Here is a 20,250-nt window from a genome sequence, read left to right on the forward strand (position 1 = left end):
CATGAAAGCAGAGTTGCTAGGACTTCAGACTTCGCACAATTTTCGCTAATGCTGAATTAATTTACCCTTGCAGCGATAAAACTAAAAGACATATTTTGGAATCTGCATTCATAATTGAAAATTCGAACAACGTTGTAAACCTTAACAAACCTTTTTCACCCCATAATAAACTTATATCAAAATTCCTCTGTAAACTGGTTAAACTCAACACTTGATTTCCCCTTCGATTATTTGTTATTTGTTCTCTCATCAATTTTAGTCTCTCAACTTGTATTCACCATTGTTTTAATTTAAGTGCCCCTAGTTTGTCTCTTTACAACTGATTTTAAGTTTCAATTTATATTTATACTCACTATTGTTGTTTATAATTACCCCTTGGTTTGCTTCCCTTTAATCTATTTTAGCGTGTAACTGTTTCTACGTTAATTTTCCTTCAGTTTGTATCATCTCTGATTACTTGAATTAGTCTCTTTGTCTCTGGATTGTATATATATCTCATAATTTTTGTAGTATCTCATTATTCCTGAAGATGACTATTAGGATATAGTCGAAACGTTGAAATAAACTACTATCTCGAAGTTACATTCTCGGACTTTTATTATCATTGTGGGATTCTCTCTTCAACCGCTCATTTACCGCAAGGGCCAATAGTGTGTCTCTAACTGAAGGTAGAGGCCGGCAACCAGTCTAATCTGTAAATGAAGGTAGAGACCGACAACCAGTCTACCAAATGACGTCATTGGAAATTCCTTTGCGGAAGAGAGTTTACTCTCTCTGAAACATCCTCGAGCTAGTTGATTACATAGGGCCTACACAGTGAATGAATGTATTCGTTATGTCCAAGATACTCTTAGACATGTTAGATGCCTAGGATTAACTATGTGCGCACACCAGATAGGTAACAATACCGGTAGTAGAATATCTGATTTCCGACAGGCCTGAATGGGCGCTATTCTATTGCACCCTCCAAAAAATTTCTATTTCTACGGCATGCCCCATAGATTAGATAGGGCAGGCCACTACTACAGGGGTTTGGCGATGGGCATGGATTTTATTTCCGGGTTGTTGATAATCATGCGAGAATGGCGCTAAATATGGACTGCGAATAAATTCAAAATATCACGGAAATACCTTGTGTTTATATTGTTTATTTATCCGCGATAAAGTTCCGATAAACAATTGGTCGTTTTTTCGTATCATAGTTTCCGTCTTAGATGCTTCGGGTTTGCATTCAGTCAAATAAGAAGCGTTAAGTCACGTGACTGTCCCAACTTTCTGGCTGGCACGACTTGAACTGCGTTTCATCCCTTGTTATTTTATATAGTAAAGCGTGACGACTGTCTGATAATGATTCTTAACGACCAATTGTTTATCAGAACTTTATAGCGGATAAATAAACAATATAAACACAAGGTATTTCCGTGATATTTTGAATTTATTCGCAGTTCATATTTAGCGCCATTCTCGCGAGATTATCAACAACCCGGAAATAAAATCCAAGCCCATCGCCAAACCCCTGTGGGGCAGGCCTATTTTTAGTCAGTAACCTGACTGTGGTTCAGTTTCACGATCATCTTCACCCGTCAAGGGATTCAAACCCACTACGCTAAAGCTGTTCCCCGAACCCCTTGACCTCACGAGTCGTTGGAGTCGTTACTAGCCGACCAGAATGCGGTCGTACCAATCACAGCGCTTGTAACAAACAGCAGTAGACTTCTGTTGGTTTTCCCATTAAATTGACCAATCAGCGAACGTTTTACCGAACAAGGAAGTATTTCGAAAGTCGATATAGGCCTATGACGTCATGCGCAACAGCGCCAGTAATGAAATCACGCTTCGTGAGGCCAGGGGGCTGGTGGAAGCGGGTTCGGGAGTGATACTGGATCCCTGGCAAGCGAGGATGTTTCATGATCGGTTAGGCCTATTTTCACAAACGCTATGGCTACTCGTACGGACCTGTACGGATTACTCTGGAGGCTATTCATACGGACCTGTATGGATTACTCTGGAGGCTATTCGTACGGACCTGTACGGATTACTCTGAGTCTGGAGGCTATTTGTACAGAACTACTGTCTGTCACACCTGCTTGCTCTCCGTGCGACAATTTGTTCCATCATTTCGTTAATAAACAGTTTATCTACCTTTATTACACATCAATTTGTTCAGTGAGGACTTTACATTCAGAAATAATCAATAATTTTTACTAAAGTTGTTTTTGTTATCATTTATGGGCGATAGTTTACTCAGCATACGCTCGCGTAATGCTGAAAAATCTGCTCCGCGGACGCTCGGAAGCGTTATAGTGACGTCATCACCTGCTCATTATCATATCAAAATACAGTAGGTGGTGCCACGTGATGGGCCATAAAAGCCGTTTTTCAGCATTACGCGAGCGTATGCTAGGTAAACTATCGCTAATAGATGAAAATACAAACAAACCTATGCCACTTCATGATTTATTTCTGAATGCAACTTCCTTACTGCACAAATTGATGCATAATATCTATAGATAAACCGATTAGGCTATTAACGAAATTACGGACCAAAACGTCGCACGGAGAGCAGATGTGACAGACAGTATGCGTACAGAGGTGTGCAACTTAGAAAATTCAAGGAAAGTCTGGAGAATAGAGTTAGAGAAAAATAGAGCAGATCGAGCTAGACTCGAACCCGGGCCAGTAAATTGTTAGCGCAGCATCATACCACAGTGCTTCATCTAGCCAAAAATAGAGGGGCGGTCTGTCCCGCCCCCGAAAATAGCCGCCCTTGTGCCCTTATGATGTGTCCCATGCTCGTCCTTGTGCCCTCATCACTTGCCGTAGGTCCGCCCTCCTGCCATTGTCAGTCACGAGTAATGAGTCAGGGCTTTCAAAATAAGCTGTCGCATCCCACTGTTAGTAAGTTTCCAGCGACGGCAATGAAATGTCTCGTATGATATCAACGATAGTAGCTCATGTGATCAGTGGTTATATTCAAATGTGCTGCAGTCAATGTGCATCGTGTGAAACCGTGCCTCAGACGCGTGGCCTAGTTTAAGTTTCCAGGAAATTGGCTCACTTCCTAACTACTGCCAATCATTCTAGCGACTGCCGTTGTAAAGCTGGTAGTGTATATTCGATGGATTGTTTCGTTTCAAACACATCGTGATGCTCTGGATCTTTTTATCTAGACTATTAGACAAAGTTTATATATACAAGGTGAAAAACTTTGTTCGGTGAACTCACAGAGAGACTCGCAGAGACAATTAGTTTGAGTAGCCTAATAGCAATAATGTGTTCTTAAGCTGGCTGCTTACCAATTATCAACAGTTTCTTGCCAATCACTAACACTATCAATTTAAATCAATTATTTTGATATTTCTAAGATTAAAAATATGCAATTTCATGTAGGCCTATAGGCCTACACTATTGCTGGCTTTTTTTCGCTGTATCATTTGCTTTTTGAGATTGCTTTTTTCTGCTATTTTTTTGTCTGCAACTGGTTTTCCAAATCATTTTGAGTGCCCTTTCTATCATATTATTGATTAACTTTTGTTCATTGACAGGCATAGGTGTGAGGATGTACTGTGGTCAAGTGTGTCACTCATGGCAAAATCAGACTTAAACATAGTTTCTAGTCCTCATTCGGAGTAGGGGGTACCTCGATTCTATGCATTAGAGAACATTGCAGTTTGCCCCTAAAACAGACGTGAGTGCGTTATGTGCCCTTGCTCCGATGGAATCACGCACAAAAATGCCCTTATTTGAAATCAGCACCCTGCCCTTTTTTAATGCTAGATGAAGCACTGTACCACTAGACCACCGAGCTTGCTGACAGTGGGCCGAATGTTTTAACTACATATAGCCTCACCTAACCCTAACCCTATCCCTTCCCGTACGAACCAGAGTAATCCTTGCGGGTGTGAATACCGGTACGAATAGCCTACGGAATTATTCGTACGGGTCCGTACGAGGAGCCACTTCGTTTCACAAACCACAGTCAGGAAAGGGAAGGTTATTTTTTCAATGAAATTTTCGTCAGCCAATTTGACTGACGAGTAATTTGCCTGGCATTTTCTGGTCTTTTAAGATATCCGTCTAATTTTTGTTGTTTTCGACGCACAACAGATTCGTAGTTTGTCTGATACCTTAGTTAGTTACCTAGTCATTGGTGGTAAGCTTTTTATAATTGGATGGGCTTATACCAACGTAAGTGATGACAAGGGCCAAACCTTGTCATCCATAACGTTGGTATAAGCCCATTCACACTTCAAAAATATACTTTCTATTGACTTCAGTCCACAATTAATGGCTTAATTCACAAACTGACCAGTCAGGAACACACCAAAAACGGCTTATTCTGCCGTCATCGGCGTTTTGCGCCAATAACGGCAGAATCAGCCGTTTATGGATCACTCGAATGGCTGTTATCAGCGTAGTCAGTAACCTGACTGTGGTTTAGTTTCACGATCGGATATTTTCACAAACCACAGTCAGGAATGGGAAGGTCATTTTTGTATGAAATCTTCGTCAGCCAATTTGACTGACGAGTAATTTGCCTGGCATTTCATTGTCTCTTAAGATATCTGTCCCATTTTTGTTGTAATCGACGCACAACAGATTTGTAGTTTGTCTGATACCTATAACACCTCACCTGACGATCTTAATCCATGTGCAAATCGGCCGTAAAGTGAGAGTAAATTTCCGTCCGGTCAACAGCTGCCATTTTGAAAATTACTGGAGGTGCTGGCACCTGTGGACTGAGGCCAGGACAACAGCACAAACTAACAAAGCGAAACGACGAAATTTAAAAAAATTAAAAAATCAACACTTATTCACATTTTTCTTTTACCAGAAATTTATTATTTCATTATTTATTATGGAAAACACGAAGACTTGAAATAAAAGTTGGAAAACCATCAAAAATAAAAATTGTCGTTTCGTCTTGGAAGTTTTATATAAATCCTTGTAGGTCCCCTTGTCTTATCATGCCACATGTGCAATACAGAGAAATGGCAGCCAATGGCGAAATTTGTGGAGAAATTAATTAATTTCTCAAAATAATGTTGATTAATCACTCGAAACATACATAAAATTGGATTATTTCGAAAGGTACCTGTGTTAGTTTGTGAATTAAGCCATTAATTGTGGACTGAAGTGAATAGAAAGTATATTTTTGAAGTGTTTCTTTTTTCAACCGTGTTTTGGTCCTTGTCATCCCTAACGTTGGTATAAGCCCATCCGATTATAAAAAGCTTACCACCAACGATTAGGTAACTAACTATTATCAGCGGGGCCTTTGATCTTATAGCTGGTGCGCCATCCTACTAGTTTATACGTCCATGGTCTAATAAAGCATAGAAGGGTTGAGGGATATATTAGCAGACTGGACTGCTTAGGCCTATGGTGTTGGTAAATTGAAGCTAATCAACATCTTCAATGCCTCTCAGCTAATTGGACTTGTGATGGATAGTGATTGAATGAATTGGTGGCCCATGACGTTACAACACTCAAAATCAATACAGGGTGGAAACTCCTATACAGACACTTCGATTTAAAACTGCTGAAACTCCTAAAATATCCAAACGATTTCGATGAAATCTGTTTTAAATTGTTCAAAACATCCTATATTTTCTAAATATGTCTACTTGGAGGCCCTTTGATGACGTTTCACCACTCAAAATTGCGATTAAACGCATCGGAGACCCCCAAAATATCCTGTAGGCCTACTACGATTGCTATGGCAGCAAAAATCCTCTTCCTTTCAACTTCAAGTGAAGAGCTCGTGGTGATTTCAGCGTCTAAATCCAACAAAGGATACATCAATCGAAGCACAACATCTTATATTTTTTTCATAACCAGAATTTATTCATCAAATGAACGTATTCTGAGCTTGGGAGAGCAAAATTTGCAGAAAAACGCAAGCTTATCGGTAAGATACAAATGCAAATTCAAATTCAATTTTATTGGGGACGCACTGAAAGGGTTAAAAACTGTAACAGCTGAAAACGGCGGAAATGGCGTTTAAGAACAAGCCAAAAATGGCAGAAAACGTCGATTTCGGCTAAATATGCAGAGGCAGTTTAAAACAGAGTGATCCATAAACGGCTGATTCGGCTGTTATTGGCGGAAAACGCTGAAATTGGCAGAATAAGCCATTTTTGGAAAGTGTTCCTGATTGCTAACACAGGTACCTTTTGAAATAATCCATTTTTAAGTATGTTTCAAGCGATTAATCAACATTATTTTGAGAAATTAATTAATTTCTCCACAAATTCGGCCATTGGCCGACATTTCTCTGTATTGCGTACATGTGGTATGATAGACAAGGTGACATACAAGGATTTATATAAAACTTCCAAAACAAAAGGACAATTTTTATTTTTGATAGTGTTCCAACATATATTTCAAATCTTCTTTTTTTCCTAGTCTAGTACCTAGCTGTCATTCCACAAACAATGTCTAGGGCAAAAGTGCTCATATAACGTTAATTTTCATCCCTCATTTTGAGGGACAAGGCTTTGAACGTCTATTTCAACCCTTAAAACACCATCAACTTACCTCAAACTGACTGTTCTGTAATCAGATGGAAGTTAACTATTGTTTGTGCATAAATTTGTAATCCTCAGTAGCTTTTGACGATCGTAGTAACTCAAAACTTTTGACTAGTCATCTCAAAAAACAGTTGAAGTGAAGCAACATTACAAATATGGTGGCTTCTCGTGTTGCATGATGGGAGTGTAAATTACAGATTCGGACATGAACTTAGGCTGACATTGATGCCAATGCAGTTATTCTTGTTTCAAATTCTTATGGTAAAATAGACCAAAATTTATGCGTTTTATCAACGAAAAATAACATTTAGAGTAATTTTAGAGAGACATTTTGAATTTTCACATTTTCTCTCACTGTTCTCCATACTTACTTTAAATTTTCTAAGTCGCGCACCTAAGTGCATGCACGACATAAATCTGCCATTCAGCAACGATGTACGGTAGGGTTCCGTTTCACAACTAGGGATAGGGTTAGGGTAAGGTGGGGCTATAGGCCTATGTAGTTAAAACATTCAGTTGGTTTTCAGCGAGCTCAATGGTCTAGTGGTATGATGCTGCGCTAGCAATTTACTGGCCGGGGTTCGAGTCTCGCTCTATCCGCTATTTTCTCTAACTTTGTTCTCCACACTTACTTCGAATTTTCTAAGTTGCGCATGCTCAATGTGAATTAGCCAATCGGAATGAATCGTAAATATAGCTGGTGTTGTCCGTCTATGACGTCGTAAAAATAGCCTCAGCGTTTATTTTTTTGTGATATTACAGTTATACATCCTATTATTCCATCCATCTGACTGACGCTATCAATTTATGAAACGTCTTTTAGTATAGGCCTATGACAAGGTAAATGATGAAGCGTGTTGCCGTCTGAACGCCTGTAAAGTTTTTCATAAGTGCTGATTCCGTATAAATAAAATGTTATTACCAGTAACGTTATTCCCTTTAAGATTCTGTGTCTAATTCGTACTCCATAATCCGTTTTTTCACTTATTCCGTAAACAAATGAATGGTCCCGTTGCCCAATTTATATGTTAATCCTAATGTGTAATCCGTATCAGCTACACTTGAACATGCACTTGAAGTGAAAAAAGTATAAACATCTGTAATCTGAGGTTAATGTGGTCAGTAGGAAATAAGAGAAACTCCAGAAAACACTGAAGTTTATCCATCAATGTCACACCAGGGGGTATTTCTTTTCATGTATGAATGATATCAAATGGATCTAACTAATGAACCATCGGATACTATGAATTTTTTATCCCCCCCAATGGATTGTTAGAACGCAGTTCTATTGTAGTAGCCGTCCACGGTTTGAGAGATAACTAAACCAGCTATTATACGGATTGTGCGCTTAAATTCATAGTTTATACGGGTAATAGTTAATTCGTATCTATTACGAATTATGTTATCCGTATATCACTAAATCCGTACTAAAAAGCTCAGTCCAGTGGTACAGATTAACCGAGGTTGACTGTTCGCTCACGCTTTTTCAACTACCTTGTCTTTCGTATTACTAAAGACAATTCAAAAAATTTGATAGTGTCACATAATCGATGTGATAGTATGATTTATCAGTGCCATATTACAAGTAGGCCTAAGTGTCATATAAAATGAAAGTTTTGATTTCAGATTGAAAAACGAAGTTTGTTAGTGTTTTGTGAGGTTACCGTGTGTGGAGCCAGCGGCCATTATCTTATTAAACATATCAGTAGCAAGATGTTATTTCTTATCTATGATTTATTGCAGAATTTGTTACAAGTAGCTTTATTGCAGAATTACCACTCAAAACACATACACTATCAATAACCCCAGGAAATGTATCCCAAGCCTATCGGCGAGTGCCTGTGATCTCCACTTCACCAATCCATGGCGTCTGGTTCAAAAATTATGACTTAATTTGAGTGATTTTAAATGTTATTTAGGCCTATTGAACAATTTACGAGAGGTGCGGATCTGCACTCCGATCTAGGTATATTATGCATCGATTAGTTCAGTAAGGATTTGCATTCAGAAATGAATTATGAAATGGCATAAAGTTGTTTGTATTTTCATCTATCTGCAACAGTTTAAGCCTATCTAGGGTGTGTATACATTATGCTGAAACAGGGCTGCCATGGCCTGTAACGTGGTGCCACCTACTGTATTTTGATATGCTCATGAATAGGTGATGTCGTAAAAGCAACATTTCCGAGTTGATGTTGGCCCAGGCTATGTGTATGATGAGTAAACTATCACTGATTAATGAAAACAAAAACAACTTTAGGGAAATTTGTTGTTTATTTCTGAACAAATTGTTTCATAATAAAGGTAGACCAACTGATTATTCAGTGCTGTCAATAATGGGTAAGCCTACCGTAGTTTTTACAGGGGTGCCGACCGATGTCCAGTTACGGCCTGTAAAAATTTTTAATCGAAAATTTTCGGAGCTTCCTTGAAAATGAGACTTTAACTAATTCATGTCACATGTGCGCATGCATCGTAGTTACGGTTGTCCAACTGAAGCTCTTTGATAATGATTATCGGTATTGCTGATTGTCTCATGGACTGTCATAATTTGTTTGACGATAGTTGTGCAAGTTGGCGATAACGCTTCACATAAAAGCACAGGATTGCCTGCTGTATGCAATCAATAGTGTCTAACTATATATACATGGCCTACACACGTATGTTCATTGAGTGACAGCAGTGTGCTGCTCTTAGCTCTCAGTACTAGCGCATAATGTTACAAATATATTGTCAGTCATACAGTGTTCGAATTAAAGATTTTTTAGCCCACTTGGGACTTAGGCCTAAGTCCCAGCAGGCTATTGCATTCACTTGTCGTCCGTCTGTTCGTTCGTCCATCCCTAGACGGAATCCAGTTATTTTGGGAAGTTTTGATGATGCTTCCATGGATAGTCTTGATATTTGGTTTATACATGTATCTACCCTAGATACATCTCCAGTCGAAAAACTGGCCCGATCAGAATCAAGATGGTCGACTGGCGGCCTTTGTTCAGCAAAATTAGCACTTTTTACACATTTTTGAAGTTTTCAAGTGAAATTTTGAAGGCATTTCCAACTGCTATCTTGATCTTTCGCATGTAGTTGTATATCCGAGAGATAGAATAAGAAAAGCATATAGCCCTAAGCGAAAATTAGATCGATCAGACCCAATGTGACCTTTTTTGTGCCCAAAAAGGTCAATTTTGGCCTAAATTCCGAGGCCTGTAGCTTACTAATGGTTTGCCATTTATTATTGAAATTTGTGATGGGTATTCTATGAGGAGGGATCAAAAGCATATCAGATGAGTTTTGTGATCAGTCAAATATCACGCAATTGGTTTCATCAGTCTTCATTCGAAAGTTGGAAAAAGGTTTTTTGAGGAAAATACAGGGATGATAAGTTTCCACCATTTTCAATGAATTTTTAGCCCAATTGGGACTTTAGTCCCAGCGGGCTATTGCGTTTACTTTTCGCACTTTTCGTCCGTCTTCGTCCGTCATAGCATTCATCCTTCCGTAAGACGGAATCCAGTTATTTTAGGAAGTTTTGAAGACGCTTTAAGGTAATGTCTTGATATTTGGTTTATACATGTATCTACCCTAGACAAATCTTCAGCCCTAAAACTGGCCCTGTCATCAAGACTGGCAGCCATTGTTGTTCGCCAAAATCAGCACTTAACACATTTTATGGACTTTTGCTTTAGCGAACTCCATTTTGCTATCGCGTATGAAACATTCATCCTTTGGTAGGCCCTACAAAATAACTTCCAAAAGGGGTATAGTTTCTCTTCGGAACTTTCAAATGCAGTAATAGAATCTCTAACCCTATTGAATTTCATCAGAATCCGTTGCTTATTTATTAACTTAGTTAAATTTATTTGTTGTTGAACTACATTTCGTTTCGTAAGAACATTTTTATGTATATTCATACTTTACACGTATACTCGCTGCAATGTGGTATATTGATCTGTGCAAGTAGGCATCTATGAAAAGGCACCTCGCGTGTGGCCTAGCCAAAATACTCGTGGAAACTGCGAATGATTCAACTGCCATGGTTCGTTGCGGCCGGCCGTGAAAAGCAGTAAATTTTATAGAAGGGCAGTAAAATTGGGAAAGGGGGAAGTGAATCTTGGAAATTGTTCAATTGACGAAAATAAATTGTCTGACCAACTTCATACACAGTGTATAAAATGAATGTGGAGAGTGTCTATTGGAGTCAGTGGGGAAAACCCACTACCATATATATTCATGCAGTCGTGTGTGATGGAGATCAAGATTTTCATGAAAACTTCTTGATTCGATCAAGGAGGATATCTTAGGCTTTTTTGATTACTTAGAGCATGGATTCTCAGAAATTCTGCCAAAAACTTTTTGCCGTAGGTATGCGTTTCCATTGATGATTTGAAAAAAGGAATTTTTAACCCACTTGGGACTTTTCGTCCATTCGTCCGTCCATCTGTCCATAGACGGAATCCAGTTATTTTGGGAAGTTTTGAAGACGGTTCAATGTTATGTCTTGACATTTGGGTTACACATGCAGGGTTTCCAGCAGTCCTTCAAAGTCCTTCTTTGTCCTCCTTTTGGAAACAGTTTGGACAAACATCATCTTTGTCCTTCTTTTTGACTCTAAGTCCTTCTTTGGATGAAAAAGTCCTTCCAAATTTCATTTTAATGTATTTTTCGCGCGCTATTTTGTCGTGAATTCCTGCAAGTACTTAGCCAGTTCAATTATCAGTAAGACCGGGTATAGGCCTACAGGAAAATGATGTGGAATTGGCCAGGAGTTGTTAAGTGGACTGTAGTCATAATGACTTGTCTACATGACTAGTGTCCACTTGACTAATTAAGTTAATTAGTTGTCTATATAACACCTCACTCTTGAATAAGGTCACTCATTCAGATGAATACAAGGAAGTGTTCATTCCTTTCTGATGAACAAGTATTTTATACAAGTATTTTATTCCAAGGAATAAATACAAGGAATAATTACAAATCGTAGCTGCTGACATGTTCTATGATTGTGGTCATTGGTTTTTGTATATGGTCACCGGCGGGCGCTGAATATTGAAACTGTTAGATTGTTGAGCATTTGAAACCACTTCCCAAGTGGGCGTGGTGTCCCTGGACCCCTAGTTTCTTGATATTTTTCGTCTTTATTTTCGATCTAATTGTCTGTAAAAAGTTAGTTTTCTCCCATCATTTGAATTCAATTCAATAGTTTTCACTCTTTTTCATTTGTTCTGTTTAAATCTCTAGAGTACCAATGTTTAATTTTGATGCTGATTTAACTTACACTCATGTAAATTTAGGAAAGACTATATTAAGAATTTCGTTTCTTGTTTAAAATATTTCCCTGAATTATTATAAAATGTTGATAGTAAGACCGTGGGAAAGTTTCTATCGTTGAATGGTGGAAATAGTTTCATATGAGGGCAAAGCTTTTCAATGATTAGACAGTCGGAGGTGGTTTATCTACTTTTTTGAACTATAGTGTTCATATTTTTCCAATCAAAATGCTAGATTTCGATCGTTTCTCATAAGTAAATTCTTGGAAATCAAGTGTGATTTTGATTTGCGTAGAGTTGCATTATGACTAGCGTACTGCATGATGGTGCCATGTTTAAGCTGTGCGTCGATCGTCGAATTGTGGAATTATAGCGTGGAATCATTTTGATTGTATCCATGCGTTTATTAAAGGTTTGTGTCAACAAATGGTCCATTATAGTCTCTCTAATTTATGTGGAGAGACACTGTTAACCAGGAAAACGGTGGTCTGTTTGTTGTTACCGTTGGCCTACGTGACTGACCTTGCTTGAGCGTTCGCTGTCGGCGCGTCGCTTCAAAATTATGAATAAAGTATTATATAACTGATTGTTAATGACATACAGCAAAATTTTGTGTGAGAATCAGGGTAGGTATGCTGTCCATGCCTATTGTATATGGAGGTCATCGGCTTTCAAATATGGTCACCAGGGCAGCCATCTTGAGTTTCTTGCACAAAACGGCCTGCAATTCTTGATACTTAGGCCATCCCAAAATAGGCCTAATGGTCTGTTTGCCGTAACCCGACCGACCCGACTTTGAGTTTTGAGTGAAAACTTTTTCTTGGGATTCATTGAAATAAATTTTATTTTTGATAAAACGGCTGACTGACAGACCCACAACCGATGTAGTCAAGTGTGTGAAAACATGCCTCGAGTATGGCCTAGTTAAATTTTCCAGGAAACTGGCAGTGTTCCAATAAGCTGTCATTCATTCTTAGTGACTATATTAAAACTGGTAATGTCATAGCGCGCATATATTCAATGTACTGTTTCATTTTGAACTCTAGAGATGACACTCCAGACAAAATTAGAATTTTAAGATTATTCTTGATATCTAGGCTATAGACATATTTCCTGTGCGCAACGCAGATTTTTGATATTTTTCTTCCATGTAAAAATGGTGATAAATTTGTTTATTTTTTGCCATAAAATTTTGCAAAAAAATATTTCTACCTACCTACCGACTCATCCTGAAAACTTGAGTCAGTGTTACAGCAAAAGCGGACAATTATTTTGGGATGGCCTTAGTGAAATAATTTTGGTAGGTGAAATGTCTACCCCTTATTTAAAATTGAGGTCAAGTATGTCCGTCAGGGTTGCCATCCATCTTGGATTTCTTTTCAGCAAGATGCAGCCTATAATTCATTATGCATTTTTCATGTAGTGTGATGTTTGGGGCAGCTTAAATGGGCTTGTCTCTCCATGTAAGGATATATTAACAGAAAATGATTGTAATTAGGCCTACCACATAGCCTATACCATCCTAACTATTTTAAAACTTGTTACATCATTACAATGTATAAATCTTTGTGTAAAACTTAGAATACTGAATCATTTTTCTACTGCATCATGTAGGTATAAGGCCTGTGGGCCTCTTGTTATAACTTAGATTTTTGGAGCTTGAGTTCCATCGCAGAAGATTATCATCCACAGTGGTTTATGGATTTCTGCTGCAGATCAGAAATATTAATATTCGCGTTGGCGATATTGCTATAAATCACGTTCACCGTTTTGTAACGCAGTGGTAGACCGAGCTAGCTGCAAAGTCTTAGTAATCAGGCCAAAAATGTTAAGACTTTTTCTGTCTGACCCCTCGTCTCGTTTCATGAAAACCACAGCCGTGCCCCTTCAATTACGTAGACTAGTCTGTCAGCAAAGATGCTTTGAATTATTATGGACTGTCACTTTAGCGAAGTCTATTTTGCTATTGCATATGACAAGTTTCTTCCGTTGGAACAAAATAACTTGTGAACAAGGCTAATTTTCCTTTGGAATTTTCAAAACATTCAATGCAGTAATAAAATCTTGGAAAATTGTGCTTATATATTAATTATTTATTAATTTAGTTATTTATTGGTTGGAACTACATTTCATTTTTGGAATCTTATAGTGTTTAACTACATTACGGAACAACGAAGAATTAATTGAATTGAATTGAATTTCGGAAGAACACATGTGCAGTTACATGTATTCATGCTTCACACACGTGTGCACCATACAGACTTGCCACTATGGTTTATTGATCTGTTCACTACTACTAGCTACGTTCATGTACATGAAAAGTCTGCCTCGCATGTTGTCTAGTTACCAGGAAACTGCAAATGGTTCTAGCCGCTGCGTGCTGCCGTGGTAAACAATAACGGCAAGCTCAAAAGTCCACTTATAGCTTTGTTCTGCCCATTTGGGGAAGTTTATTAAATTTATGCAAATTTATTGAATATATGCAATCTTTCCAGTTACATTGGTAATCATTTGCTTATTTGTAGCTCGCGACACGTTCTGTGATTGTGGTGAGTTCAGAGCTGCCAACCGTTCTGATTTTTCTGTAGCTGTTCTGTAAAATCGTGTGAAAGTATGACGTTCCGTTGAAAAAAAATATTATTATGGTTTTTAATTCACCTGAGAATACTGAAAAAAATCTGATAAGTTTCAGAAAAAACTTAATCATATTTATGGCAAATTGCATTGTTCTTTCTTAAATCTCTCAGAATCATACTGGTCAACTCCAATTATACTCTCATTATGACACTGTACTAGTACGCCATCTGTACTAGGATGAAGATGGCGCACTAGTACAGTATCAGAACAACATTTTGTTCAACGTAATTTACCTTAATATAGATTTTTAAGCCCTCAATTCTGATTTTTAAAACGTCTTCTGGTTTGAAAATTTGGGACTACTGTAAAAATTTTTGATAATACTGATAAACTTGGATCGGCCTATGTGTTCAGTTAGAGATAAAATATAGGTTGGCAGCTCTGTGAGTTTCAAGTACATTGGTTACTGTAGGCCTATGTCCACCAGGGGGCGTTGAATTGTGAAATAAGATGGTAGGCCTATTTCCAAACAAATTGGATCTTATGCACATCTTGTAACCACTATCAATTGCAAAATGGTGGGCCTAGCTCATGACTTGTTCTGTGATTCTGGTGAGTTTTAAGATCATTGGTTTCTGCATTTGTTCACCAGGGTATTGAATATTGAGATATTCAGGTTGTCGAGCATTTAAGTTGGTTATATTTTTGAAATTTTCACACCCAGCTTAACAGAACTGGGTGTGTGAATAGATCCTACCATCTTTTATGAAAGAAAATCAAATGTTTTAGGCCAAATTATCTAAAATATTTAGAATATTAGGATTGTTCAGAAGCACAATTTGGTAGTTTTCCATGCAGTACTTCAACAGTTAGAACTTTCAGTCAGCAATTGGTTCACGCAAATAACTTTCCCCATGATCATAAAGATTGCTGGCTCTTTGAATTTTCGATCACTCAACAGGCGTAAGGTTAGGTATAGGTAATTGGAAAAAATACTGTGTCGTTTGTGCCACAAAATACTCTAGAACCTATCTAATTTGGATCATTAAAGACATAAGTAAGATTTATGAGAAATTCAGATTCAACATCACAGTGTTAATGATTCTCTTAGCTATAATGATTCTATGGAAATTGAGGATGGACTTTAATAACGCTTAACTTTTGATTCATGAATTGCCTATTCATTTGTTAGGATAGGTAGGTAGCTGGTCTTTGGTCAATTTTATCTACGTGATGATATTGATTTCTGTGATAAACATATTCTCTGTTCCCACCATGATGATTAGCATGAATATACCATGCACAATTTATATCTGTAAATCAGTGTTCTGGTCAATATAAGATCGATAATTGGGGATAGGGATGTTCAGTTGGACCATTCATCTGATGCTATTATTGACTGTACGTGCCTGTGCTCCTTGGTGAGATTGTCTTGAATTTAATGATTCAGATTACTATGAGTCTGGTCAGATGGTTACTTTGGCATCGATTTTCATTAACAATCCAGTTACTTATAGGGCCTAATAGTAGTAAATGTTAAGTTCTCCATTTTTAGCTGAGGCTACCGCATTAAATATCTAGTACTAGAATAGTTTCGAAAAACGTGTAAAATGTGTGATTGACATTTCATAATTGAATAAAGATTTGACCATGTACGTTGTCATTGAGTGTACATATGCCATGAATGCTTATAAGATTTAATCAAAAACTGATAGCGTTGATCAGATATAGAATTCATGATGGCGACTGGTAGTGGTAGGGTGTGGAGGATTCTGACAAGCGCATAATCATACAGCGTTGAAAATTACTCAAATTAAATAGATTTGTATTGATGAGTACATAATATGTATCATAGAAAAAATCCTTTGGATTAATTAAAGGACCTACTGCTACCATCCTTATGCAAGACTCTGATGGTGCACTTCATATCATTCATCTGTTTTATCCATCTTTTGCAATGTCTGTTTTTGATGAGGTTATTTCTCACTAATTTTTATTGGATAGCGCTTGTGGTTGCAGGGTCCAATCTAAGGAATGTAAAAGTAAGTTTTGTGTAAAAGTAAGAAAAGCTGGATTGATACAAAAAGTAAGAAGCTTTTATTTTGAATGATTTATGAAAATTAACAATCAAACAAGAAATGGTTTCAAAAAGCATTTTGCTCTGAAACACATAATACAGTGCCACTTAAATTCGGATTTCTCTGTTCTTCCTCTGTCTTCAATAAACATGTGCTTTCATTATTAGTGTATTCCCTCCCCAGATTATGAAAAAATGACACCATATTTTGCAACATAAGAAAAGATTCCACTGGTAAAAATACCACTATTTGTATAGTAGTATAGCGTTCTGCTTTTTTTCAAAATTCATCTTTATCGAAATAGTGTCACAATGGATATAGAAATATTCTGCAAAATCTAAAGATTACAAATATCATATTCATTCTCAAATCAAATCATTTTTTAGCCCACTTGGGACTTTAGTCCCAGCGGGCTATTGCGTTCACTTTTCGTCCGTCCGTCCGTCCGTCTGTCCGTAGATGGAATCCAGTTATTTTTTGAAGTTTTGAAGACGCTTCAAGGTAATGTCTTGATATTTGGGTTACACATGTACCACACATGTCTACCATGTTACACATGTCTACCCTAGACACATCTTCAGCCCAAAAACTGGCCCTGTCAGATTCAAGATGGCCGACCGGCAGCCATTGTTGTTCGCCAAAATCAGCACTTTTAACACATTTTTGAACTTTTTGAGGGAAATTTTGAAGACGCTTTGATCAATTAACAAAAATTGGGTCAGTCGGACTCAAGATGGCATTGCTATGACCTTTTTAGTGCCCAAAAATGTTAATTTTGGCCCCAATTCTGATTCCTGTAGCTTCCTACTGGTTTGCCATTTCTCATTGCATTTTGTGATGGGTATTCTTTGGAAAGGGATGTTTTATACCTGAGACAGGTATTTTTGCATCAGCCAATTATGACGCAATTGGCGGCCATCTTGGTGTCACCAGTACTCAGTCGAAAGTGGGAAAAAGTTTTTCCACATTATATTGATACCTAAGCGTATTTTGCTACCACAATCAATTAGAAAGTTGTAGCTCATAACGTGTTCTATGATTGTGGTGAGTTTCAAGGTAGGCCTAATTGGATTTCGTATATGGCCACCAGGGGGCGTTGAATAATACAATATCTTAGCATTTCTTTATTATATTCGTACCTATGCATATTTTGTAACTACAATCAATTGGAAAGTTGTAGCTCATAACATCATCTATGATTGTTGCGAGTTTTAAGGACATAAGTTTTTCTATATGGTCACCAGGGGGCGTTGAATAGTAGAATAACTTAGTATTTCCTTATTATATTGGTACCTAGGCATATTTTGTTACCATGATCAATTGCAAAGTTGTAGTTCATGACATGTTCTATGATTGTGGTGAGTTTCGAGGTCATTGGGTTTTGAATATGGTCACCAGGGGGCGTTGAATAGTAGAATGACTTAGTATTTCCATATTAAATTGGTAATGAGGCATATTTTGTTATCACAATCAATTACAAAATCGTAGCTGCTGACATGTTCTATGATTGTGGTGAGTTTCAAGGTCATTGGTTTTTGTAAATGGTCACCAGGGGGCATTGAATATTGAAATTGTTAGATTGTTGAGCATTTGAAACCACTTCCCAAGTGGGCATGGTGTCCCTGGACCCCTAGTTTAGTCTCCAAATATAGTTTTATTCCAATTTCTATTAATATCTTTATGCAATATGGCAGACACGCCTTTGTTATTGGTTTAGTGTCAGGATGTTTCATGCCATTCGTCTCTAAAATCTAAAGATTAGCCAAGCCTAACTTCGAAGACAATCAATAAGTAAACCCCTCGCTCCCTGTTTGTTAAGTGTTATTTACCTAGGTCAGCTGTCAGATTTGTGAGTCTGATGGCTAATCAACCAATGATATGTGCCCCTGACCCCGAGCTTGTTTGGGGTGGAGCTTGAGTCAAGGATGTCCAGCTCAGGCCTGGCTTGGTCATTCCTGCTCATGCTCTCGTTAAATAAAGATATCAACTACATATTCATTGGTTTGTCTTCAATCAAATTTCAGGTAAGCCATACTCAGATTCTGTTATATTTTTAGACTCTTTAGGCCTTTACTTAATAATAATTATTCTAGGATTTATATTAGATTTTAAATTCTAAACTCAGACTTTCAATTAGCTCTTAACTAGTTTCCATTAAATTTGAGAAACAATCATTTTTTACACACTATCCTTCCCGATCTTCTGTTAAAGCTAGGTATCTAAATTAGCTTAATCTTTATTAGTATAATCTGTATAAAATAACAAGATTATCTAGTATCTAGAATAATGAATATATATATATATAGGAATTTATAGAATCAATTAAAAAGGAAAATATAAATGATTAAAGCGTATATCTATATTACCAATCTAAACACTAGTCTCATGTAAATATTTATAATCGTACTAGAATAATACGTATTATTATTATTATTATTATTGGTCATCTTCATTGCTGAAATACGAAACTGTTATTATAATTATTTCATAATCATATTTTCTAATTCTTAATTTTCATATGATAATTAATTATTGCATAATCACATTTCTTACTTAATACTTCTTGATAACTTGTCATTCCTGCTCATGCTCTCATTAAATAAAGATATCAACTACATATTCATTGGTTTGTCTTCAATCAAATTTCAGGATCGCTATATTGTAGTTTTTGTGGTAATATACGCAACACTGCAGTAGGAAAAAATAAAGTTATTAACATACATAGATTTAAGTTAACTGCATTAATTATCAGTATGATCTCCCTTTATTGAATTTCCAAATATTGTATTCGGCTGTATTTTAGTACTAAGTTTCCCCACTTTAAATTTCTTAAGTTTGTGGCTGATGTTGTATATTAACCCTAGGGCCACACCAAAAAAATTCCTGTTTCTCGGGCGTGGCAATCACCAAAATGGGTAGGTAGGTAGGGAATTTTTTTTCTTTTTATGGAAAAAAAAATTTTGGTTATTCTTCTAACAGTGGGTAGGTCGCCATAAATAATTTTAACTGGACCAAATTTTTAGTCAGGAATATAATTAAGAGCTAGTAGACCATGATAATAAAAGGAAATTCAGGTGTTTGTAGAATTACCTATATTTTGAACATATTTCACGGAATTCCTGGGATTTTACAATCCAAGTTCGCCATCAATGTCCAATAAAGAAAGTTGTCTGATCATGGCTGCACCATTTCCAGAATCAAATTGTTAAATCGGATGTAGTAAAATGTTTTTATGATTTTGGTCTCAGTGCCGACATCACGATTTGATTAAAGAGAAAAAAATATTTACCAAAAAGAGAAAGGAGAGTTTGTAGTCGGTCGGCGACATGAATATATTTGAAAAAAGTTATTTCACCCACAATTTTGAAAAAGGGTCGGTAGGCAATTATATTTTATTCTGAGAAAATTTCGGTTTTCTTTTGTTGTGGCCTAGCTGGTACTTGGATCTTAGTACTCTAGTTTACTCTGTTTGAAATTTGTTTAGTTCATAACATTTATATCGCATACTACCCCCTTTTTTATATCATTATGAAAAATCAAAATACTACATTCAAACCTTGTTTCAACAAAGTTCTGGGGGCAATGTTAATAACTTTGTTGTGTCCGATACTTCATTGTAAATGGATGAAGGGAAAAAATGATCGTTGCTTCTGAACCAAAATGCTTATATAGTCAAAACGAGTTTCATAACTTATAAACTCAAGGAAACTTCTGAGGTGCCATGACTTTTATCCCAGACCATTCAAAAGATCTCATGCTGTATAAATTGTCCAAAAAAGGGCCTAATGAATATGT

At 37.0% G+C, this 20,250-nt stretch overlaps 1 protein-coding gene across 3 annotated transcripts in view; it reads left to right on the plus strand.

Moving 5' to 3' along the window:
* The first annotated feature begins 781 nt into the window (after positions 1-781).
* Positions 782-20,250, plus strand: part of LOC141915499 (potassium voltage-gated channel subfamily KQT member 1-like) — a 164,229-nt gene continuing 144,760 nt past the window's right edge. Inside the window, exon 1 of one of the 3 annotated variants that reach the window (XM_074807065.1) lies at positions 782-898. In XM_074807065.1, the coding sequence (XP_074663166.1) occupies positions 864-898 (35 nt within the window). In that variant the 5' untranslated portion in view covers positions 782-863. The remainder of the gene's footprint in view (positions 899-20,250) is intronic. The other 2 variants (XM_074807063.1, XM_074807064.1) reach the window with 2 other exon arrangements.

Source organism: Tubulanus polymorphus, chromosome 1 (genome assembly GCF_964204645.1).
Source record: "Tubulanus polymorphus chromosome 1, tnTubPoly1.2, whole genome shotgun sequence".
Classification (NCBI taxonomy): domain Eukaryota; kingdom Metazoa; phylum Nemertea; class Palaeonemertea; order Tubulaniformes; family Tubulanidae; genus Tubulanus; species Tubulanus polymorphus.